The following is a 25,474-nucleotide window of genomic DNA, read 5'->3' as shown; positions in this document are numbered from 1 at the left end:
AACTTTTTTTTAACATACTGAGTTTGCCTACCACCCCTTGGTGCCCAGGGTATTTTTCACATTTTATAAAGGTAAAGGTCCCCTGTGCACGCACAGGGTCATTCCTGACCCGTGGGGTGACGTCACATCCCGACGTTTACTAGGCAGACTATGTTTACGGGGTGGTTTGCCAGTGCCTTCCCCAACCATCTTCCCTTTACCCCCAGCAAGCTGGGTACTCATTTTACCGACCTTGGAAGGATGGAAGGCTGAGTCGACCTTGACCCGGCTGCCTGAAACCAACTTCCGCTGGGATCGAACTCAGGTCGTGAGCAGAGCTTGTACTGCAGTACTGCAGCTTAATATATTGAGTAGATTTAGATTGAGTTTAATATATTGAGAATTGCTTTAAACTTTTTTTTAATATATTGAATTTTATTGTTCATTGTTTTTAAGTCCCCTGACTTTAAACTTCTCTGAGTGCTTTCAACAGAAATGTCACTACATTCATATATAAAAACGCAAATAAGTCTTCATGAGATTTTACTCTTGCAAAGTCATGGTAAATCATGTTCAACATTCAGATGAATGGTGAGCTACATTAATTGCTTTACAATCTGTGGGGGGGGGGGAAATGCCCCCAGATAGCCTGGCAGCAATCTTTTTAAAGGAGAAATATTTTAAATGTAAGTACTTGCAGAGTGGTAAGATGCAGTACTGCAGTCAAAATCTCTGCTCACGATCTGAGTTTGATCCCAACGGAAGTCAGTTTCAGGCAGCCAGCTCAAGGTCGACTCAGCCTTCCATCCTTCCAAGGTCGGTAAAATGAGTACCCAGCTTGCTGGGGGTAAAGTGTAGACGACTGGGGCAGGCCATTGCAAACCACCCCGTAAACACAATCTGCCTGGTAAACGTCGGGTTGTGACGTCACCCCGTGGGTCAGGCATGACTCGGTGCTTGCACAGGGGACTCCCTTTACTTTTACCTCCAAAAAAACCCTGCCAACTGCGGTGTCACTTCTTCTTTCCCTTACAAGGTGAAACAGTGCAACACTGAGTAGACATGTAAACACAAATAAGGACTTGGTTCCTTCTGACCTGTTTATTCATAAACACATTCAGGCTGATTTACTAACTAGAAGCTGTATAATTAATCACCTAAAATTTATTTAATCAAGTGGCACCCTGATTAAAACATATTGGCTGGGAGTCACCAGCTGGAGGCAGGAATCTTATGTTTACAGGTGGTTTATCTGTTCATACAGGCACTGCCGAAGTCTAACCATCTATTTCACTGCAGAGACTTGTCTTTCCTTTCTTCCCTACATGGGAACCTAAGAATGCCCATTACTCCAGAAATCAAATCCAATTTCTATGATGCTACCAGCAATGTACCTTGCATTAAGTATTTGTTTAAAGTGCTAGAAATGGTCCCTTGGACTTATGGAAGGAGGCAAAAAAAAAATCCATACTCACATCTTCATTGGTTGTCAAGTTGGAGGCAACTAAGTAAGTGTGAAACCCTGAGAGGCCAAAAATAGACCAGACTGAGAAAAAGCAGATCACCAGTTCCAACACGGTGAGAGGAGAGTCAAGGAAGGACCTAGATGTGTTATCAGTGAAAATTCATTCTTCCTGCGTTCCAAAAGACTAAGCTCCCCTCCCTTAGTCTTCCTTTCTTGGTTTCCCCATGGTCTTAGACCGAGGTCTTGAACAAGAAAACCATAAAACTTAAATAAGACCCATTTCTAAAAACACCTCCCTTCAACTCTTCTCTGCAGCCTCCAAAAAACCAACAACAAAAGAATTACGCTGAGGGCCAGGGTCCTCTAAGAGGAACTCGACCTTTTGCTCCAAAGTTGCTCGAGAAAATGAGGACCGTTTGTTAAAACATGGTATAATCCATTTTAGCCTAAGTTGGTACACTTAAGGACAATGCAAAAGGATATGTACCAAGGAGTCCACTGACTGAAGAGGGCAGGGACACAGCCGGTCTGAAAAAGGGAGCCTTAGCATACAGCCTAGCAAAACCATTGAAAGTCTTCCCTACCTCAGAAACTGACGTGATCAGTCAACTGTAATAAGACATGTTCTACTCAGAAAATAACCAGGCTTTAATCTCTGGGATCTCCAATTAAGTAATGCTGGATGGCAGGGCTGAAGACACTCAGGTTAGACTCACTTTTGAGACTAGGTAAGTCTGAGGAAAAGAGGAAGACCCTACATGAGATGGATTGACTCAATAAAGGAAGCCCACGGCCCTCCGTTTGCAAGACCTGAGCAAGGCTGTTAACGATAGGACGTTTTGGAGACTGATTCACAGGGTTGCCGTGAGTTGGAAGCGACTTGACGGCACTTAACACACACAAGTCTGAGGATGCTCAGCAAAATGGCCTGGTATAGGTCTCCATGCAGTGCTATTTTTTGTATCAGTCATAAGCCTTAGGAAGGTTGAAGTTTTTACCAAAGGGGAAAAACACCCTGAAAAAAACTGCATTGCCCAAAGCAGGGGTCTTCTATGGTTCCTGCAAGGACACATGAACACATGAAGCTACCTTATACAGAATCAGACCCTTGGTCCATCAAAGTCAGTAATGTCTACTCAAACAGGCAGCTGCTCTCCAGGGTCTCAGGCAGAGGTCTTTCACATCACCTACTTGCCTAGTTCCTTTAACTGGAGATGCTGGGGATTGAACCTGGGACCTTCTGCATGCCAAGCAAGATGCTCTACCACTGAGCCACAGCCCCTCCCAGTTATCTACTTTCTCTGCCTGAATGGCTATAAGAGTTTGGCTATTCCTTGCTACAGGGAACACAGAGAGCACTTCTCAGGGGCACTTCCAAATCTGTTTGCTCTTTTTTTGGGGGGGAAGGGGGGGCGGATGGAGAAAGGAAAGAGATGACAAAAGATACTGAAAGGATATCTGGCTGGTGTTGCCTTCAAAGTAGTGATAAAGTCACTTCCCTGGGAGCCTGCAAAGCAAAGAACAAAATAAACTGAAGGAGGCTTTGGTTTCTCTCTCTACCTAGGCAAAAAGACAATATTAAAACAGCACTGATGACAAAGTGACAACACATGCATGCGGAATCCCTTCCTCGTACCCAGGAATTCAGGAGGACAGAAACAAAGACAAAGTTTGCACTAGCCCTTGCCAAGTTTTCCCCAATTGTTGTTACAGCCCTCCAACCACCTATCACTGCTGTCCAGGACTTCGAAATCCTCCTCTTGAGATTACCCATGTAACATGGTTTTCCAAGTCAACACGGTATTTTTGCAGTGTGCTTATCCAGGTTCTTACTGAGGCCTTTTTGCCCAGAAAGCTTCCCCCCCCAAAAAAAGCACTACTTACGTAGGGTAAGATGGGTGATAACACAGGCAAAGATGAATGCTGTCAGGAAGGAGAGAGAGAGGATGAAGGCATAGAAGTATCGGTAGTTGCGCTTCCCCACGCAGTTACCCACCCACGGGCAGTGGTGATCAAAGCGCTCTGGGAAAAGAAAAAGGCAAAAATGATGATGTTGGTTTATGTACTACACAGTCCAACAGAAGAAGCTCTGCAAAGAAAGACACAGGGTTGACCGAAACAGATGCCAGTCTTAGGATGAGGCCTTCTTTCTGAAGAAGAGTTGGTTTTTATATGCTGACTTTCTCTACCACTTAAGGAAGAGTCAAACCGGCTTACAATCACCTTCCCATCCCCACAACAGACACCCTGTGAGGTAAGTGGGGCTGAGAGAGCTCTAGGAGAGCTGTGACTGGCCCAAGGTCACCCAGCTGGCTTCATGTGGAGGAGTGGGGAAACCAACCAAGTTCACCAGATTAGCCTCCACTGCTCATGTGGGGGAGAGGGGAATCAAACCCGGTTCTCCAGGTCAGAGTCCACCACTCCAAACCACCACTCTTAACCACTACACCACACTAGCTCTCTATTAATACAGACACAGAGTTTTTTTAAAAAGGCAGAGAGAGATGCCAGTCATTTTAACTTGAAATCAACGGGTACCTCTTGGTCCTTTCAAGTGCAGCCTTCTAGAAGAGGGTGAAGCGAATCGTGCTGTTCAGATGACAGGCTCTTAGAATGTATCACTTACTGAGAAGTGAAGTTAGCTTATTCAGCCAGTCATCGAGTAAGCAGGACTCAACAACTTTACCTGCTTTTAAAAAGCAAGTCTTTTTATTGAAATACTTCTAGTAAAATATGTGTAAATGCAGATTATCAAGTCTTTAACACTTCTATAAAAACTCTTGTCAAAGTACAATGAATGTATTTACAATGTATGAAGTAAAAGCAAGCAAGTCTTACATACTTATTTAGTTTCAAAATCCAACTTCTAAAATATAACAGTCAAATTATTCTGATTCAGTTCAAAGTATCTAATTCATAAAGTCTAGAGTAATGTATTTAAGCCATACATACCAGTCAGTCTTTTCTTGAGAGCCTTTGGAAGGTTCTGATTCTCTGGGCTTACTGTGGCTGTATTTATACTGTTTCAGACTCATTAAGACTGTTGATTTTACCATCAGGAGGGATATCTTCCTCCCCACTTTCAGATAACATGAGCAGTGCAATAATGTCTTAGTTGCAGCTGTTCAGGTTATTAGCTTCTCCCCATGACCAAATATGGGCTTCCTTTCCTTTCAGTCTATTTTGCTTAAAGTATAAACAATCATTTCTGAGCTCCATGATCACTCCATATACTCAATTTTCATACCATTCTCATCTTCAGTACAATACGCATTAAATGAGACTATTTAGAAATCTACAATACAATATATAACTATATAAATCATAAAACACAATTATTGCTCACATTGTAACATGTAACGATCTGGTAGAAAACATAGCCTTCGGCAAGGTTATAGAAAGCAAGAAGCTTACTGCACTTATAGCCTTGAGGTCTTTGAGTAGACCTTCTCAAGGTTTGAGGATAGCAGGACTTTTCTGCTCTTGAGATATGAGCAGCTGGCAGCTGAATCAGGAAGGGTAATTTCAGATACACCTTTCTGGCACATAGTGAAGAATGACTCTGTTCTTCTCCCTTCAAGGACAAGACCAGGGTAAGTTAGTTAGCTCTTGAAAGAATTCAGACCTTGAGAGAATTCAGTCAGCCTGTTCTAAGGACATTTGCATTTTGCAAGCTGTTGCCAGGCTCTTCATTACACAAACCTCTGCAGTTTGTGGTTCAGTTTGTATGTTGTGTTCAAGCTCTACATGGAATTAATTCTGCACATGTACACAAATTACCATAATTATGTCAGAGACCGTGACAGGGGGATGTGGCCATATCAGTTTGGGGGTGGGGGGGAGTCAGAATATACTTGGATTAGATAAATGGCCTTCAGGAGCCTCACTGGAGCATTTGCTCCTGGTCGCAGTTTTGAGATGCAGTACTGAACGTGATGGGCAAAAAACCAATTCATATCTCTGACTTTTCCAGCTAAGCAATTAGGACATCTGGTTGGCTTGTGATGTGGATGACGGCAAAGGAGGAAGCCATATTTAGTCTGCTGTGGCAAATGAAACAGAAGTCCAGCGACACCTTAAAGACTAACAAATTTTACTTCAATGTGAACTTTTGTGAGTCACACTGAACCACTGCCAAGACACAGGAAGATGCCTGCTCAACCTGAACGGTCTGAAAAGGTTAACTTGGAGGAGTGGGGGAGAGAGGAGGGAACAAATTGTCAGGCGAATCACCCTTTCTACCATCTTTCCAGGAAAACCGACAAATGGATTTTCTGAAGCACCCGGGGCACCTGCTTGTGTCAATGTTCCTGCACACATTCGTGTTTCAGGAAGTCGCAGGAAGAGATGCACCTGATTATTTCCAGTTCACCATCATGGTTCTCAGACAAGCAAACCTCCTGATCTTAGAAAATATATGCAAAGAAAATGAAGTCGAGAACAATGACTTGGGAGGTCTAATTAATAAGGCTGATGGGTTACTAAAGAAAAATTGATGCATGGTGAGACTGATTCATGCTGTTTAAGTCTGCATAAAAATAAAACAAAACTTTTGTAGGAAAAGGCATTCTCTTTGGATTCAGATGTGTGTGTGTGTAAAGTGCCGTCAAATCACAGCCGACTTATGGCGACCCCTTTTTGGGGTTTTCATGGCAAGAGACTAACAGAGGTGGTTTGCCAGTGCCTTCCTCTGCACAGCAACCCTGGACTTTCTTAGTGGTCTCCCATCCAAATACTAACCAGGGCTGACCCTGCTTAGCTTCTGAGATCAGGCTAGCCTGGGCCAACCAGGTCAGGGCGGATTCAGATGAGGCACAGGTAAATCAGGGGCCTGTCAGAAGAGCCATTCCCTCCCGTGTGAGAAAGAAAGGCTCTCCTCAAAAGGCACAGGCCACCCATCCATCTTGCAAAATATTTACATGGAAAAAAACAATGCTTTGCAAGGCGACTGCGGGATTACTTATTTATCAGTCCTATTATTATTATTATTGCAGTAAAATAAAAAGGGAAACTCCCCTTCAGTTAGACTGACTGGTGACCACACAGGATTTTGGCCTTCCTTAAGCCAGTAGGGGCAACTCTTTATTAAACAACTCCTCTATCTTGGAGACAAAATACCTGTCGTAGGGGAGTTCTGCGACTTGAAGATCTATACAAGTAATTTAGCTGTGAAAGGCGGCAGTGGGGGAAGGATCACAATTGCAGCATGGAAGAAGGAAGGTTTCTCTCCCCTCCCCTTGTCATTTCCCATATCAGAAATATTCCCCACCCAAATTGCTTTAAGCTCTGGGATGAAAGAGACAAGTATCTCTATGGTGATGGAGGATTTTTAATGGGAAACAATGCAGAAAAAAACCCCTCTCCAATGCCAGGGCTTCAATTCAGATTCACACACCCCCTCCGTGTGCTGCTTCTAAGGGTTACCATCTGATCTCACATTCCAATCACAGAACTCCAACATCGTGTTTCCTTTGGCCCTAATGCAGATGACTCTTGACAACTTGTTCCATTGTATGTACTCCCCCCCTTGTTATCATCTGTACACTTGCATTATTGTGGACCGCCCTGTGTTCCAAAGCAAAAGGCATCCAACAAAGAGACACCTTACAGAAGCCTCTGTCATAAGGTCTTTTTGCCCCCTCCTGCTTTTTGACGGCATCAGATGCCATTTTGTTTCTTTTGGGAAATTTAGAACCAGATCAGATGACATGAAGAACCCTCCCTCTTTCAGGATAAGTTTTGGAAAGAAAGCTTAGGGGGGACACATGGGCTGCTTTTAGCTTTCTTCCACACCGCTGGTTTGTGCTGCAGACTGCACAACAAAAAGACCCACTTTGAAATTAGTTACCCTCCCCTTTTGTTGCCAAGGAAAACAACATCGTAAGCAGAGACTGCCAGTCTCAAGTGATCCACCTATCATCTTGCCCTTTCCTGCAAGGAGTGCAGGGTTAATACATCATTCTCTCGTGGCATTTTTTCCTCACAACCACTCCGTGAGGTAGGCTAAGCCTGAGAGAGGACTGGCTCAAGGAGACCCCTTGAGATTCACAGCTGAGTGGGGATTTGAATTCAAGCCTTCCCAATCCTAATCCAACATCCTAGCCATGACACCATGCTGGTCCTAAACTATGGATAAAAGAAAAGTAACAAAAGCCGGAGTGGAATACCTCAACACAAAGTAACCCCATAAGACAGAGCCCGCTGTAAGTAGCTATAAGCATCTGATGCAGTGTAATGACTACTTTCCCCAAGAAGCACAATGAGAAGGCCTACAGCCAAGTCTGCATTAAAAAGGGAACAGAGCCAGCAACCTTCCTGATCGACAATCTGCTATGGAAGAGAGAGAGGGAGAATGCGCCTATCTGGGCCGAGGTGTCCCAGCAAGTTTCATGACAGGGAGGGCCTCTGGCTCAGTGGTAGAGCATCTGCTTGGTATGCAGAAGGTCCCAGGTTCAATCCCTGGCATCTCCAGTTAAAGGGACTAGGCAGGTAGGTGATGGCACCTCTTCCGGAGACCCTGGAGAGCCGCTGCCAGTCAGAGTAGACAATACTGACTTTGATGGACCAAGGGTCTGATTCAGTATAAGGTAGCTTCATGCATTCATGTGTGTTCATGACAGAGTTAGGATTTGAAAATGGATCTTCCAGCACCAGTTAACCACTACACCAAACTGACTTAGGGCTCCTGGTCGAGAAAGGAAGGCAATTAAACAAGCCTGTAGAACATATATGGTAAGAATAGGCAAATTAAGCAGCACCAAAGCTCCCATATATGTCTTAATTGTTTATGCAAGATGGACAAGGGGATGTCTGAAGCAGGCATGATACATTCTTTAAGTATCTGAAGTGCCGATCAGCTCTTGTCTGCTTTCTAACCCTTCAGCCGAAAGTCATTATGCTTCCTTCCACATTAAAGCTAAAAACCAGTTATGCTGCTCTCTTTTAAATATTCTGTGCCTTCTACAGTTTATATATCCTTCATTCTGAAGCAATATTATAAGCATGCCAATCACAAAAAGAAGAGTTGGTTTTTATATGCCGACTTTCTCTACCTCTGAGAGAATGTGACTTGCTCAAGGTCACCCAGCTGGCTTCCTGTGTCGGAGTGGGGAAACAAATCCAGTTCACCAGATTAGCCTCTGCCGCTAATCTGTGGAGGAGTGGGGGATCAAACCCGGTTCTCCAGATCAGACTCCACTGCTCCAAACCTCCACTCTTAGCCACTATGCCACTATGCTCTCAACCACTATGCCACAGACAAGGGATTAGCAGGCTGAAGGTTCCCCATCACATCCATTACCCACTGTGAAACACCTTTGACAACCTGCCAGCGCTGCCCTAAACATGACAATTCTGTGCCAGTCAACATTTTGTGCACTCCCTCATCTGAGTCAGCTCTTGGGGGTCAATTACTGTATTTGCTCTCTGCATCTTGCAGGACCACACACGCAATCGGCCGACTAGAAAGGGAAATTGGTATTCAGGCTGGGTTCTTGAAGGTTTACATACCGTAAGTACTTTTCACAGGCTCCAGCATCTTGCACTAACATCCTGCAAGCAAGCAAGCTAGACAGATAGCTAGACAGATACAGGAAAGAAAGAATCCAGGAATCTACTTCAAGAAGCTAGTGTCTCACCAAGCAATCCCCTGAAGCACCATATTTGGCTAGAGTTTAGTAGCTGGGTGTAAGCCCTTTAAGGCATATTCCATCTCAGTATTTCACAAAAGGAAAGCTATAACAAACTTCTCAGGAACGGAAGGAACCTGTTACTTTCATCATCATCATCAGAAGAAGAAAAAGAAGATGACAGACAACAAAGGAGAAGACAAAGAGTTGCTTTTAATATGCCGACTTTCTCTTCCACTTACGGGAGAATCAAACGGGCTTACAATCACCTTCCCTTCCGCTCCTCACAACAGACACCTTGTGAGAGAGGTGAGGCTGAGAGAGCTCTAAGAGAGCTGTGACTAGCTCAAGGTCACCCAGCTGGCTTCATGTGTAGGAGTGGGGAAAACCAACCCGGTTCCCCAGATTAGCATCCGCTGCTCACGTGGAGGAGTGGGGAATCAAACCCGGTTCTCCAGATCAGAGTCCACCGCTCCAAACCACTACTCTTAACCACTACACCACACTGGCTCTACACCTACAATAGGTGCTGGTTTTTGCCTCGCACCTAGGGATACCAGCATGTGCCATAACTGCAGCACTCCCAGGGACACCAACACACCCAACTATTCATTCACCGGTCCCACACACATGTCTGCCCCATACCCAAATCAATGTTCCTCAATCAGGTCACTGTTACGGCACTAACATCCTGCATGAAGAAAGCCATATTATGCAAACTGAGCTATTCCACATACATACACACACAGATGCATTTGATTCCAGAGGGGCAGACATACTAATTAATTCATCACTGTTTTAATTGCAGCCTTGTGGAAAATTAAAAAACTAACAGATCTTTGTTCTTCTGAGACTAAGACTCTCCAATTTGAAAAGGAGGGTGTTGGGGAGACAAAAACAGAAAACAGATCTTTGGGGGGATAGGCAGTAAAGAAACAGACACACTGGAGACTGATTGCTCGGATAATGTAGTTTAACCACCTGCCCCGCCCTGGTCTGGGTTTCAAGAGTGCACCAAACACTACCCATTCCTGTTAGAAGTATTCTGTTCCAGAAGTGTTATTTATTTCATTTATAACTCACCTTTCTTACCAATATGCACCCCAAAGCAGCTCACATCATGCTCTGTTCCTCCATTTTATCCCCCAACAAAACCCTGTGAGGTAGGTTAGGCTGAGAATGTGAGAACTGGCCTAACGTCACCCAGCAAGGAGTCCAAAGCAGAATGGGGGATTCACATCAAGGTCTCCCAGATCCTAGTCCAGCACTCTAACCACACCACACTGGCTCTATCTTATGCACTGGCTAGCGTTTCAGAACAGGACTGGGAAAGACAAGGTTCAAATAAACATTCTTCTGTGAGGCTTACTGGGTGACTTTGGACCAGTCATTCTCTCTCGGCCTGATCTACTTCACAGAATGGCTTTAAGGATAAAACGAGAATAGAACTATACATAACACCCTGAGTTCTTTGAAGGCGGAGGAGGGAATAAAAGAGCCAGCATGGTGTAGTGGTTAAGAGCGGTGGTTTGGAGCGGTGGACTCTGATCTGGAGAACTGGGTTGGATTCCCCACTTCCTCCACATGAGTGGCGAAGACTAATCTGGTGAACCAGGTTGGTTTCCCCACTCCTCCACATGAAGCCTGCTGAGTGACCTTGGGCTAGTCACAGCTCTCTCCCAGCCCCACCTACTTCACAGGGTGTCTGTTGTGGGGAGGGAAAGGCTTACAATCGTTTGAGTCTCCCTTAAGTGGTAGAGAAAGTTGATGTATAAAAACCAACTCTTGTTCATCTTCTAAAAGTATTATATCTGATAGAAAGCTAGGAAACAGGTTCATAGGGTATCTTAGAGGGAGGACGGGATTAAAATGTAGAAGGTATCCACACAAACAGGTCTACGAAAGGCAGTAAATTCCAAATAACATACCAGGCCTTACCCGTGAGCAGCAAACTCACTGAAAAGCACAAGAAACACAGCTCTTCTCAGAGTCTCACAAGCTGACCAGCAGAAGCCCATAACTAAAGGGATGCATATACAATATAATATCTAGTTATAGTTCAAATCCCTTTACAAATGTTAAGACAGGTAATCCTTACAACTGCCTTGTAAGACAGGCCAGTATTTGTATGGGAGGGGCTACGCAAGTCTTGTCTAAGGCCACCTAATAAAGTTTGTGGCCAAGGGATCTGAATCAGGGGCCTCCTAGATCAGAGTTCATTTGCTGCTGGCCACAGATCCTTTCTCCATGTCCTTTCAGCACCCAGAGATACGAATTTACATGAACAAACACAGCAGGAAAGCCAGCAAACACTGATATGACTGGCAGCAATCCTCTGGCAACTGTAGAGGCTGGAGAAAAAGCCAGTTCAACCAAGGAAAGTGCAATGACTCCTGTTATGTATATCGATGTGAGAACATACCCAAGTAAGGCTGGGAACACTCAGCATGAAAAGAAAAAAAATGTTAATAGGCTCTTAGTTTCTATTGTTAGGGCACTCACTTCGCTGTACCTATTTTGAGCAACTTGCCTTGCACCCAAGCATCAAGAGAGTATTAAACCAAGGTGTGCTCTCTTCCACTCACACTCTCAGCCTAACCTACCTCACAAAGCTGTTGTTGTGAGGATAACATTGGGAGAAAGGAGGACGACGGCATACGCCACTTTGGTTACCCACTGGAAAGAAAGACGGGGTACAAATCTCTAAATAACCTAAAATCAGGAATGACCGACACTGACTGCTTAAAGGGATGCACATTTTTGAAGCCCAAGAACCTCTGCCTTCAACTGAACATGTACATGAAGAGGACTTTCACTGAGTCGGACTACTGGTCTATCACAGTCGGTTCTGTCTACACTGAGTTGCAGTGACTCTCCGGGGTCTCAGGCACTTACATGCTGATTCTACCTGATTCTGTAAATGGGAGATGCCAGGGATTGAACCTGGGGACTTCTGCATGCAAAGCAGATGCTCTGCCACTAAGCCATAGCCTTGCCCTCAGGGAAGTGAAAATATTTTTTTTACGGAGCACAGCATACAATTCAGATGGGTCACAGGAAATCTCACCTTGAACTTACCTACACAGTTGTCACAGACACTGCAATGGGAGGTCCTGGGAGGACGGAACATTTTGCAAGTGTAGCAGTATTTCAACTTCACCACGTATTTGTTTATAACAACTTCCATAGTGCGGGCAGGTGGCCGATAAGTGGAGGTGCCCAGGTTGTCTGCAAAGGCAAAACCAAAAATCCACATATTACGCTCTTCTCCCAATCGAGTCCCAGGACTGGATGGCAACCTTCTAGTTAAGTTCTTGGTTCAAAGGGAATAACCACAACACAACATATATTACAAACTGCCCCCGACTGAGATTACTGCACGCCGTCTGGACTAGAGATGTGAAACCCAGAAAAAAAATAGTGGGGGACAGAATGGAGGAGACCTCCTAAATGCTTTTCAAGGTAAGGTTTTACTCACTCAACACGTTCAGGATGTTTTTTTTATGTAAAATGATCTACAAGATTAAATAGGAATTATCACTATGTATACTGTAGACAATTACAGCGTATTGTAAGGACATATTTATTGTTTGAATCTGAACAATTCTGGCAACAGTTAACATGCTATGTGTTTGATGATAATACATCATAAAAGAGTTAAGTGTTTTCCCCTCCCCATAACACCCTGTGAGGTAGGTGAGGCTGAGAGAGCTGTGACTAGCCCAGGGTCACCCAGCTGGCTTCATGTGTAGGAGTGGGGAAAGAAATCCAGTTCACCAGATTAGCCTCCAGCGCTCATGTGGAGGAGCGGGGGAATCAAACCTGGTTCTCCAGATTAGAGTCCACCGCTCCAAACCACCACTTTTAACCACAACACCATGCTGGCTACAGTGTGGTGTAGAGGCTACACACACACATGCAGAAGCAAGATCCACTTAATCCAATGGGATGCACTCCCCAAGTAAACATGCCAAGGTTAGTAGCCCTGGACTGGCACCTGAGTTTCCTCAGCAGCTGAAACTGAACCATGTTAATTTTCAAATAAACCAGACTTTCATCTCCCATACATCTGCTTTACTGGATCCACAATCTTTAACTTGCATCATTATTCACATTTCTAACAAAAAGACATCCAAGAGATTAACAGAAACTACAAGCACAAAAACAGATTGTCTCCCCTAAAGCACTTATTGCACAACAGCCTAGTAAGTTTGCCTGGAAAAGTTACTATCCCACAAAAAATGCTGGCCTCAGAGCCCCAACCTCATAAAGTTTCTCTACCTTATCAACTGAAAACGGTTCTCGGACATTAGAAGCAAACACTGAGCAGTTATTTGCCATCAAAAGCTATATTGTAAAACATGCTGTCTGGGGCCACCTCCTCTCTGTGATCAGAATAAGAGAGAGAATGCTTAACAAGCCCTACAAAAGTCATCCAATCAGCCCTTCAAACAGCTCCAGAGGAATGGAAAACACAGCATTTGTTCTTTTACTCTACTTTTGCCTGGATATTCAAGGATTTAACAGTCAATACTTCCAAGGCAAGAAGAGTTCAGACTCTGTCGCACTACACATTATAGAACTGGAAGGAATAGGACAAATATGTGAATGCACACACTTCCATTGCTTTTACAGGTCATTAATATTTCTTTTCTCCCTTGATAATTCTGCAGCTGGTCACTGCTCACTGAGCTGCAACGGCAGTGCTAAGAAAGTGACACATGCTTTACTCGCAAAAAAGTCACAAGAAAACAACATTTGCTTTGTGGCAAGGAAGTGGAACTGACAATGTTATCCAGTTGAGTCATCTGAGAAACTGCTCCTGTTACCTATGACAGGTTAATTTAAATAGAGGAAGTCAGGTGCTTGTTAATTGTGCTGCTTTGAAGCCAGCACACCGAAGACTCATATCCCCCACTTTTAAGATTCTCAGGCCCTAAAGCACTGCTTCTCTCCCTAGCAAAGAAAAGCGGGCCCCAGGCTTTTCTACTACACTGCTACATGGTGTACAGGTTAAGAGCGGCAGACTCTAATCTGGAGAACCGGGTTTGATTCCCCACTCCTCCACATGAGAGGTGGACTCTAATCTGGTGAACTGGGTTGGTTTCCCCACTCCTATACATAAAGCCTGCTGGGTGACCTTGGGCTAAGTCACATTCTCTCTAAATTCTCAGCCTGAGGCCACCTGCCAAGGGAAGTTTTAAATGCGGCCTTCCTAGCTGCCCCTCCAATACATCAGCTAAGACTGTGGGCGGACCCATCTCCTTTCCACCCCACCCCTGCTCTTCTCCAGTCTCATGGTGGCCCTCGCAGTGAAGCTCAATAGTGTGGGGCCCTTTTTTAACCTGTTGGGAGCACAGAAGCCAAGGGGACAGAATGACCTTTGGGGCCAGCAGTGGAAGCTCAGGAGGACAAACCTTTCTCGAGAGCCAGCGTAGTGGTTAAGAGCAGTGGTTTGGAGCGGTGGACTCTGATCTGGAGAACCGAGTTTGATTCCCCACTCCTCCATATGAGCAGCGGACTCTAATCTGGTGAACCGGGTTGGTTTCCCCACTCCTACACATGAAGCCTGCTGGGTGACCTTGGGCTAAGTCACAGTTCTCTCTGAACTCTCTCAGCCCCACCTACCTCACAAGGTGTTTGTTGTGGGGAGGGGAAGGTGATTGTAAGCCGCTCTGAGACTCCTTAAAGGTAGAGAAAAGCAAGGTACAAAGACCAACTCTTCTTCTTCCACACTCCCTAAGCCAAAGGAACATTACTATAACATTACTTCAGCTACTCTTTCACAGTTTCACAGTGGGGAAGACACCTTATGCCAAACAAAACATCAGCACTCCCTGGCACAATGCTGCCGTGGTCTGGACATCTTTCACCCTTCCCCTTCTGCTCTAGCACATGGAACTCAGGCTATGGAACGCAAGAAACAGGGTGAAAGGCAGCAGAAGCAACTTCACAAAGGCTAATGCTGTTGCTCAGTGCCAAAACAGTTTCCACCAGAGTGCTTACAATATCAGAGGTCTTGTAAGAATTGAAATCTGATAATCCTACTACCTCGCCTCCCTTTATTTAAGAAACGAAGATGCAAACGAGGATGTAGAATACTACTGGGTAACTATTGCATTTGACAAAACACACACACACACATTGTCATAAGCAAAGATCATGAGGACTAGAGCCTCACCAATCCATTTCTCCAGGTCTGCAGCTTCACTGGGGGTGGCTCTGGGCAGGATGCCAGGGTCCCTGAAGCTGGTCTGCAGTAAACAGCTGATGACAAAAAAGAACAAGATGCCAGCGATGATAGGAATGGCCACGGTCAGGTTACGAGCCAGGAAGGGACAGCTGAAAAGAAAACAACGCATGTTAATAAGGTCTCCATTCACTGCACAAGGTCTTCATCCAGTGGATATTTAATTCTTGTTTCCCCACTGTGAAGGTTGACTCTTTCTCATGTTCTGTGGATCTTTAAAGAGAACGTGATGAATACTTTTTGGTCAGCAGCAGCTATCCTACGCAAACGTAGTCATTTGTAGCCCAATACGTAGTCAGTGGTTTGGATCCAGTTGGGCTGCAATGGGGTATCTGGCGACATCCTCTCCTCCTCCACCAGTGCAAGCTAACAGCAGGAGAAGGGGAAAGGCAGCAATTTTTCCCAACTTCCTCTCCTCAGCATGGCCCCCTCATACTGGGAGTGTATTTTATTCATCAAGGAGAGCCTTCATAGAGAATTTTTAGGCGAAGCAACAAACTGCTGGGGAGTGGGGAGGAAAGGAAAAGAGAGGCAGTTCCATACTGCCAACCCTGGGCAAGTCACAGCTCTCTTAGAGCTCTCTCAGCCCCACCTGCCTCACAGGGCGTCTGTTGTGGGGAAGGGAAGGTGACTGTAGGTCGGTTTGATTCTTCCTTAAATGGTGGAGAAAGTCAGCCTATAAAAACCAACTCTTCTTCTTCAGGAAAGTAGAACAGGTGCTAAGTGAACCTCAAGGAGGAGGACACCCCAACATTGAGGAGGGGCCACCACTGAAAAAGCACCATCTCAGGTTGTAACCCACCTCACGTCTGCAGATGGGAGCACAGCTTGAGAAGAGTATCTTAACTGGTAGGCTGGACAGTACAGGAGAAGGTGGTTCCTTCAAGAGTCCCTCTGCCCTTTCCTTCCTCTCCACCCCTCCCTTGCCAAAGGCCATCCAGGGACGATATGGCTGTGAAACCTTATCTATTGGACTGCAATGGTTCCCAATTACTTGGCACTGGGGAACAAAATCAATATATCGATTTGAGAAAGTTTAACTTCGTACAGCACTTCCACTCGTTGCCAAAACTGTGCAACTCAAGGGTGAAATCTTCAGCGATCCAGACTCTCAACCCCTCCCCCAAACAACCACACAGAGCAACTCTCTCTAAAGTGTTCAGGGGGATCACACAAAATAAGGAAGCAAAATCAAAATTAGAAAAAAAATTAAAAGAACAGGAGCTCCATCTGGATCCAGAGCCAGCAACTGTTTTTAAATCCTCACTTAAAGTTCAATATCATATGTTCCAATGACAGCCACGTTTCGGGATGCAGGGGAAATTAATTGCGGAGTGCCTGTTACCGGGTCTCGACAGTTGTCGGGGTAACCATGGAATTCTTTTTGAAAGGAGAAGGGGGCGAGCGGCTGATCTGAGTCTAGAAGTGGGAGTGAGCTGTGCGTCGTGATGGAAATTAATACTATTTCTGTCCTGTTCTTCTAAGGAGAGAACAGGCTCATAAGGGTTGGATTTTTTTCAGTAGAAAGCCACTAGGCTGTGGAAGAGACAAGGAATAAGTGAATACCCATGCAGCTTGCAGCAAAAGTGCCAAAAAGTTTGCCAACTGACCAGAAAAATAAATGGTCTTGGGCACCCTTGTCCATTTAAGCAACAGTTTAATCTACAGAAATCATCAGATGGAAGCTATTCACAGGGTGGAGTTGAATGTTATCTTCACATTGTTACAGGCGTAACTACAAAGGATGGTTGAAAGATTGAAGGATTGGGGGAAATTCAGAGCAGACCTCCCTCCTGAAATGTTTCTGGACACTAGAAGCTCAAGTGTTAACCATATTTACTTAGAATGATAGAATCATAGAATTGGAAGGGACCACCAAGGTCATCTAGTCCAACCCCCTGCACAATGCAGGAAATTCACAACTACCTCCCCGACACACCTCCATGCCCAGAAGATGCCCAAGATGCCCTCCCTCTCATGATCTGCCTAAGGTCACAGAATGAGCATTGCTGACAGATGGCCATGTAGCCTCTGCTTTAAAACTTCCAGGGAAGGAGTGCTCACCACTTGAAAGTAAACCTTACTGGTTTTAATGAAAATTACTTCCAAATAGCTGTGCCCAGTCTTGTTTATATAAAGGGGCCCAGGGCTGTTTTATTTATTATACCCTGCCTCTCCCTTGTGGCTCAAAGCTAATTTGAGATGACTTCTGAACTCACTGCCTCAAATCCAGAATATATGGTTTATACATAGAAATCAAGGTTGCTGAGGTTACCGCTCTTGAACCCCAATATTTTGACTGGGGAGGAAGTGAAAGTCGTGCAACCCCAAGCCACACTACAAGATACCACAGCAAACAAGGACCTTCACTGCCTAGCGTTCTCCAGTCTGTCCTTGCAACCGGGAGGACGTAGAGATTCCTCTCCAAGTCGACAATCAGGAACTGTTTAGCCTGGAGAGGAGAAGACTGAGGTGATATGATAACCATCTTCAGGTACTTCCTGTCATATAGAGGATGGTGCCAAGTTGTTTTCTGTTGCCCCAGAAGGTCGGACCAGAACCGACCGGTTGATACTAAATCAAAAGAGTTTCCATCTAGACATCAGGAAGAATTTTCTACCAGTTAGAGCAGTTCCTCAGTGGAACAGGCTTCCTCGGGAGGTGGTAAGTGCTCCTTCCCTGGAGGTTTTTAAGCAGAAGCTAGATGGCCAACTGTCAGCAATGCTGAGTCTATGACAGGCAGATCATGAGAGGGAGGGCATCTTCTGGGCATGGAATAGGGATCACTGGGTGTGTGTGGGGGGGAGGTAGTTGTGAATTTCCTGCATTGTGCAGGGGGTTGGACTAGATGACCCTGGTGGTCCCTTCCAACTCTATGATTCTAACTGTGAAACAGAGAGCAGAGGAGGTGGCTGAAACTGTTCTTAGAACACAATGTGTCCTTCATCACTGCAGAAGCATGTCTGCATGATCACATCCCCTTCGACAGGAGCAGCAGAGGACAGAGCCCCGGTTATTCCAGAAAGGAAGAACTCAATCCCGCATCAACATTCGATCCACCTCTCAATACTGGAAGAGATTCCAGAGACAAAGCCAGTTTAAGGGGGTGCTAACAAGTCACCAGAAACAAAATGAACTTTTTTTTTTAGGATGCAGCGTTGAGGCTGAAAGAATTTATGAGGTGTGTTGTGCAAACTATGAAGATTACAAGCAACCAGCAGAGTGGTACAGATGGTTGCACGTGCAGATGCTACAAACCAACCACAGGAAGAAGACGACAGCAGCACTTGCCCTGGGCCTGTCATCTAAGGGTAATCTTCCTTCCTATCTGGATTCTCTGGTTAGTCCAAAGTTCTATAGAATCTTTAAGCATTCAAGATTTAATCACCCATTTAAAATGGTTTTGCTGGGCTGTGTGCTAAAGATCCCTTTTTCAGACTGGCTGTGTCCCTGCCCTCTTCAGTCAGCGGACTCCTTGGTACATATCCTTTTGCATTGTCCTTAAGTGTACCAACTTAGGCTAAAATGGATTATACCTCGTTTTAACAAATGGTCCACATCTTCTCAAGCAACTTTGGAGTACAAAGTTCAGTTCCTCTTAAAGGACCCTGACCCTCAGCGTACTTATTTTGTTGCTTGCTTTTTGGAAGCTGCAAAGAAGAGTCAAAGGGAGGTGTTTTTAGAGATGGGTCTTATTTAAGTTTTATGGTTTTATTGTTCAAGACCCCGGTCTAAGAACAGGGGGAAAGAAAGAAAGGTATGCACTATGCGATCAACAGGGGGTGGGGAGGGAGAACGGGGACAGAACTGCTCCTGACATACGGTGCAGATACAAACACCACAACCACACCAGTAACTGCCTACCATTCAGGTCACATAGATTGCTTAAACATGCAATAAGACACCTCAGCCATGGATCTCTGGTAATGTAGACGCAGCCTATGACTCCACTTTCCAGGCTGAAGCTGCCCTGCTTTACTGCACAGGAAACTGCTATCAGGAACTGCAAGCACCGAACCCAAGGGCCTCAACACTACAAGCCCAAGATTAAATAACCACCAAAGGCAAGGCAAGCTGGACGTGCAAGGGAGCCAGCAGCTGTTTACATAAGGAAAATGCCAAACACTGACCCCCTCCTCCCTACTCTGCAAAAGGATTTTACTATTATAAGCACCAGTAATCACAGAGACTTCAACACTCACATGCAAGCTGCCCTTATACTTCCTGATATCCACACACAAGAGGATTAAAGGAAGCTGATGCATCTCTCAAGCTCAGCTGCAAAACCACACCATGCTGCCTAATACTGCTCTCCCTGGACTTCCCTCTGAGGAAGGGCATGCAGTAAAAGCCTTCCCCACTCATCCCTTAAAATTTCTTACTTCCCATCATCCTTATCAGTTCCCTTCCCTGGAGGCGCTAATCCCAGAAGGCAGCTGCAGCCCCACTGGTCAGAGCGTGCATATAACAAAACATGCAAAAATTAACTGGGGCTTTTAATATGATGTCTTTCTGGGGGGGGGGAAGCTTTCCATGATGATTGCAAAGGGACAGCTGTGTTAGTCTGTCATCGCAGAAAACACTGGACCTTTGATTTTATTTTTCTGGAAAAAGACCAGACACCCTGTTGACCACCAAAGCATCTAGTAGAGGAAGCTTAAAATGAGCCTTTGAGGTATGCTAGAGAGAAATTAACAGCCTCATGATAGGGTAACCATATGGAGACTGCTGGAAAATGCCTGGCATGCAGCCGCTGATTGGTCTTTCTATTGCTGCCAAACAACTCCAGCAGCTGAACCATACAGTACAGGCTGATGAACACCACGAGCCGGCATATCATATGTTACTTGCAACATGGCACAGAGCAGGAAGTTCCAAGTGACCTCCGCACAGCCACCGTATATTGAAAAGCAGCCCAAATTCTCCAAATTTCCTCCACAAGGATGCTAACATGGCCTAAAACATCTTCTGCTCACGCACACAAGCTCAAAATGGCTCGGAAAAGCTGAGGTTATATCACACAATGAGTTGAAGGTTACACAGTCATTCACTTGTTCCACTGTTCGGAGTGCTGAGGATCTTCAACCTTTCAAGTGATAAGAACATAAGAAAGGTCATGCTGGATCAGACCAAGGTCCATCAAGTCCAGCAGTCTGTTCACACAGTGGCCAACCAGGTGCCTCTAAGAAGACCACAAACAAGACGACTACAGCAGCATTATCCTGCCTGTGTACCACAGCACCTAATATAATAGGCATGCTCCTCTGATACTGGCAAGAACAGGTACGCATCATGACTAATATTCATTTTTACTAGTAGCCAAGAATAGCCCTCTCCTCCATGAACATGTCCACTCCCCTTAGAATTTTCCAAGTTGGAAGCCATCACCACACCCTGGGGCAGGGAGTTCCACAATTTAACTATGTGTTGTGTGAAGAAATACTTCCTTTTGTCTGTTTTGAATCTCTCACCCTCCAGCTTCAGCAGATGACCCTGCATTCTGGTATTATGAAGGAGAAAAGCTTCTCCCTGTCCACGCTCTCCATACCATGCATAACTTTATAGACCTCTATCATGTCTCCCCTTAGCTACCTTCTTTCCAAGCTAAACAGCCCTAAGTGTTTTAACCATTACTCATAGGGCAGCTGCTCCAGTCCCCTGATCATTTTGGTTGCTCTTTTCTGCATTTTCTCAAGGTCTGCAATATCCTTGTTGAGCAATATAATGAATGAGCTGATGTCCAGTGGTGGTGGTGGGGATTATTCCCATATCTAGAAGGAACACATAAAGAGTGCCCTTTATGTCACCAAGCTAGATGCAGCATTTCCAAGGTGCTAGGGATATGAAGGAGGATTTGGAGGTACTCACAAGTTGGCAATTAAACTTAGCGGCTTGAATGCTTGATCATTTGCCCCAAGATAACCCCTGAAGTCATCACAACCATCAATTTCTTGATAAGATGCAGGTCAGCTTTCTCCATCTCACATCATCTCAGAGAGGGTTCGTTGTGGAAACATTACTTCAGATCCATTTGCAGGGCATATAGGAGGAGGAGGAAAGAGGAAGTATTTCACCACCACCCTTCTTTCCACTTTGTGCAAAAGGGCTCTCTCTTCTTCCTACCCCCCAGAACCCCAAGAGCCTTGCCGAAGTGCATACCCACATTGCAGGGCTCTTCTGTCATTCAGTTCTCAGAGGTCTGAGGAATTTGTGAACCTTAAGAAACTGATGAAATCTTCACATCCAGAAAGCAAGGGGCCACAAGGATGGCTGGGGCCCATTTCCAAGGTGAAAAGCTAGGGCTCCTGTATCCAAAAGAGCAGTTAGTTGGATGCCCTAATCAGGCAGAAGCAGACTCAAGGATGGCCAAAGTCCAAACCTTCCCTCCAGGGGTGGCTAATAAAGGATAAACCAGGGGAAGAAGAAGAAGAGTTGCTTTTTATATGCCGACTTTCTCTACCACTTAAGGAAGAATCAAACTGTCTTACAATCACCTTCCTTTCCCCTCCCCACAACAGACACCCTGTAAGGTAGGTGAGGCTGAGAGAGCATGACTGGCCCAAGGTGGGTAGGAGAGAGGAAACAAATCCAGTTCACCAGATTAGCCTCCGCCGCTCATGTAGAGGAGTGGGGAATCAAGCCGGTTCTCCAGATCAGACTCCACCGCTCCAAACCACCACTCTTAACCACTACACCAAGCTGGCTCTCAGGGGGAGGGGAGCGAGAAAGAGGGTACAGGGCAGAAGGGGAAACTATTGGCTTACTTTTCCTGACAATGTACCCCTAAGTCTGAGCTGTGAGATGCTGAATGAAGCTGAATTTTCTGATGGTCCAATTTTGCAAGATGAGAAGGGAGAAAGATGAGTCCTAGCAAAGCACAGCATGAAAGCTTTGGTCTTTCAAGATCAGTCTTGTCTACTAGGACTGGCAGAACCTCTCAAGGGTCTCAGGTGCAGGTCTTTCACACCACTTACTACTTTATCCTTTTAAACTAGAAATGCCATGGACTGTATAAGAGACCCTCTCTGCATGCAAAGCAGATGCTCTAATACTGAGCCACGGCTCCTCCCGTAAAAATGTAGAGAAACATGGGTGGTATATCAGATTCTAATCTCCTCCATTTTCTCCTAGCAACCTTGAGTGGTTGAGAGAATGGCTAAACCAAGGTTCATGGCAAAGTCAGAATTTGAACCCAGCACTCCCCATAAACTTATTGCAACATTCTTTGTATCACACAGTGGTAGAGGGAGAGGAGCCCAATCCTTCACATGACAATTGATGCTCCTTTTCCTGTTTGATCTAAATCCTGAACATTTTGGAACTTGCCACAGTACCAATATTTTTATTCAGCGGCTTTACTTTTTTACATCTTTGCTGTTAAAAAGGACACATTAATGATTTTATTATAACCCTTACTATCAATTTTACATTTTAATAATATTTCATAACAATACCTTACTACTGACATTTCTTTGATTATTTTGTTCTATTGATTACTATCAAACCAACTTATAATGATTATTTTGTTATTTATACAGGAGGTCCAGTGCCCACGGCACTTTTATGATTCTTGTGAGAATCATTGAGGTTAAGAAGGAGGATACAAACATTAGTTAACATAAGAAAGGCCATGCTGGAACAGACCAAGGTCATCAAGTCCAGCAGTCTGTTCACACAGTGGCCCAACCAGGTGCCTCCGGGAAGCCCACAAACAAGACGGCTACAGCAGCATTGTCCTGCCTGTGTTCCACAGCACCTAATATCATAGGCATGCTCCTCTGATCCTGGAGAGAACAGGTATGCCATTCTTACTAATAGCCATAAATACCCCTCTCCTCTATGAACACCCCTCTCCTCCATGAACATGACTCTGGCTTGACTCAGGATAATACAGCTCCCCTCTTAAAGCCTTCCAAGTTGGCAGCCATCACCACATCCTGGGGCAGGGAATCCCACCATTTAACTATGCGTTGTGTGAAGAAATACTTCCTTTTATCTCTTTTGAATCTTTCACCCTCCAGCCTGTTAGACTGTCGGACTATGACCTAAATAAATAACAATCATATTGTCGGACTAGAACCTAAACAAACAACAAATAACAACCCTTGCTCACTTTGACGCTCACTGGGTGACTTGAGGCTGCTCACACACATGAACACACATGAAGCTGCCTTATACTGTATCAGGCCCTTGGTCCATCAAAGTCACTACTGTCTACTCAGACCGGCAGCGGCTCTCCAGGGTCTCAGGCAGGGGTCTTTCACATCACCTACCTGCCTAGTCCCTTTAACTGGAGATGCCGGGGATTGAACCTGGGACCTTCTGGCACTGAGCCACAGTCCCTCCCAACACATGAAGCTGCCTTATACCGAATCAGGCCCTTGGTCCATCAAAGTCAGTATGTCTACTTGGACCGGCAACGGCTTTCCAGGGTCTCAGGCAGGCGTCTTTCACATCACCTACCTGCCTAGTCCCTTTAACTGGAGACGCCGGGGATTGAACCTGGGACCTTCTGGCACTGAGCCACAGTCCCTCCCAACACATGAAGCTGCCTTATACTGAATCAGGCCCTTGGTCCATCAAAGTCAGTATGTCTACTCGGACCGGCAACGGCTCTCCAGGGTCTCAGGCAGGGGTCTTTCACATCACCTACCTGCCTAGTCCCTTTAACTGGAGACGCTGGGGATTGAACCTGGGACCTTCTGGCACTGAGCCACAGTCCCTCCCAACACATGAAGCTGCCTTATACTGAATCAGGCCCTTGGTCCATCAAAGGCAGTATGTCTACTCGGACCGGCAACGGCTTTCCAGGGTCTCAGGCAGGGGTCTTTCACATCACCTACCTGCCTAGTCCCATTAACTGGAGACGCTGGGGATTGAACCTGGGACCTTCTGGCACTGAGCCACAGTTCCTCCTAATGCATGAAGCTGCCTTATATTGAATCAGACCCTTGGTCCATCAAAGTCACTATTGTCTACTCAGACCGGCAGCGGCTCTCCAAGGTCTCAGGCAGAGGTCTTCCGCATCACCCACTTGCCTAGTCCCTTTAACTGGAGATGTTGGGGATTGAACCTGGGACCTTCTGCATGCCGAGCAGATACTCTACCACTGAGCCACAGCCCCTCCCCAAAAGTCATATGAACATATGAAGCTGCCTTATACTGAACCAGACCCTTGGTCCATCAACATCAGTATTGTCTACTCAGACCGGCAGCGGCTCTCCAGGGTCTCAGGCAGAGGTCTTTCACATTACCTACCTGCCTAGTCCCTTTAACTGGAGACGCAGGAGGATTGAACCTGGGACCCTCTGCATGCCAAGCAGAGGCTCTACCACTGAGCCACGGCCCCTCCCCACACGTTCTCTCTCCTCCTCGCCTACCTCACAGGGCTGCCGTTATGATAAAATCGAGGCGGATGCTGTAAGCCGCCCGGCGTGCCCACTGGGGAGGAAAGCTGGGTAGGACTATCAAAATTAAAACAATGTAAAATGAAATGATGGCGGGGGGGGGGAGAGAGAGAGAGAGAGACCCCCTCCGCCTCCGCACTCACTCGAAGGCGAAGAAGAGGCCGCTGGTGAGCACGACGAGGCCGAGCGTGAGGAGGAAGACGCCGCTGTGCCTGGCCAGCATGAGGCGGCCGCCGCAGTAGAAGCGGTTGCGCCCGGGGAAGGCCTCCCATTTGCGGCGCTGGAGGCCGGCCGGGGCGGCTGCGGGGGCGGCGGCCCCCGAGGCCGCCCCGGGGGGCTCCGCCGAGGAGGAGGAGGCGGAGGAGGGCGGCGCCGCCGGGGTGCCCGGCGGGATCTGCCGGTACTCGCACTCCTTCATGGCGACGATGGCGGCGGCCCTCCCTGCAGACCCCACCGAGCGGCACCGCCTGGACCGCCCGGCAGGCAAGAAAGCGGGCGGGGGGGCGGGCCGGGCTCCGTCGCCCCGCCCCGGCCCACCGGCGGAGGGAGAGGCAGCCAACGGGAACCGTCCCCTCGTCCCGCCCCCCTCCGTTCTCCTCCTCCTCGCCTCCCACCGCCGGCTGAGGCCTCCCGCTGCAGCGCCCCCCTCAGCCTCGCCGGCCGGGAGTGCCCATTGCAGCCGCTCCCGCCAAATTCTCCCATCGCTGCCGCTCCCGCCAAATTCTCCTCCGAGGGGAGGGGGGGG

At 46.3% G+C, this 25,474-nt stretch overlaps 1 protein-coding gene across 3 annotated transcripts in view; it reads right to left on the bottom strand.

Annotated features, from left to right (window-relative positions):
- Nucleotides 1–25,147, bottom strand: part of ZDHHC18 (zinc finger DHHC-type palmitoyltransferase 18) — a 37,434-nt gene extending 12,287 nt beyond the window's left edge. For 2 of the 3 annotated variants that reach the window (XM_056847674.1, XM_056847675.1), the window contains exons 1-6: nucleotides 24,873–25,147; nucleotides 15,254–15,414; nucleotides 12,151–12,300; nucleotides 3,329–3,466; nucleotides 2,903–2,951; nucleotides 1,455–1,557 (exon numbers count right to left, since the gene is read on the bottom strand). In XM_056847674.1, the coding sequence (XP_056703652.1) occupies nucleotides 1,455–1,557; nucleotides 2,903–2,951; nucleotides 3,329–3,466; nucleotides 12,151–12,300; nucleotides 15,254–15,414; nucleotides 24,873–25,147 (876 nt within the window). The remainder of the gene's footprint in view (nucleotides 1–1,454; nucleotides 1,558–2,902; nucleotides 2,952–3,328; nucleotides 3,467–12,150; nucleotides 12,301–15,253; nucleotides 15,415–24,872) is intronic. The other variant, XR_008933250.1, reaches the window with a different exon arrangement.
- Between the last annotated feature and the right edge of the window lie 327 nt (nucleotides 25,148–25,474).

The sequence above is a fragment of the Euleptes europaea genome, chromosome 3 (assembly GCF_029931775.1).
Source record: "Euleptes europaea isolate rEulEur1 chromosome 3, rEulEur1.hap1, whole genome shotgun sequence".
In the NCBI taxonomy this organism is placed as follows: domain Eukaryota; kingdom Metazoa; phylum Chordata; class Lepidosauria; order Squamata; family Sphaerodactylidae; genus Euleptes; species Euleptes europaea.
The sequence above is the reverse complement of the archived record's forward strand: the minus strand, read 5'-3'. Positions and strand labels throughout refer to the sequence as shown.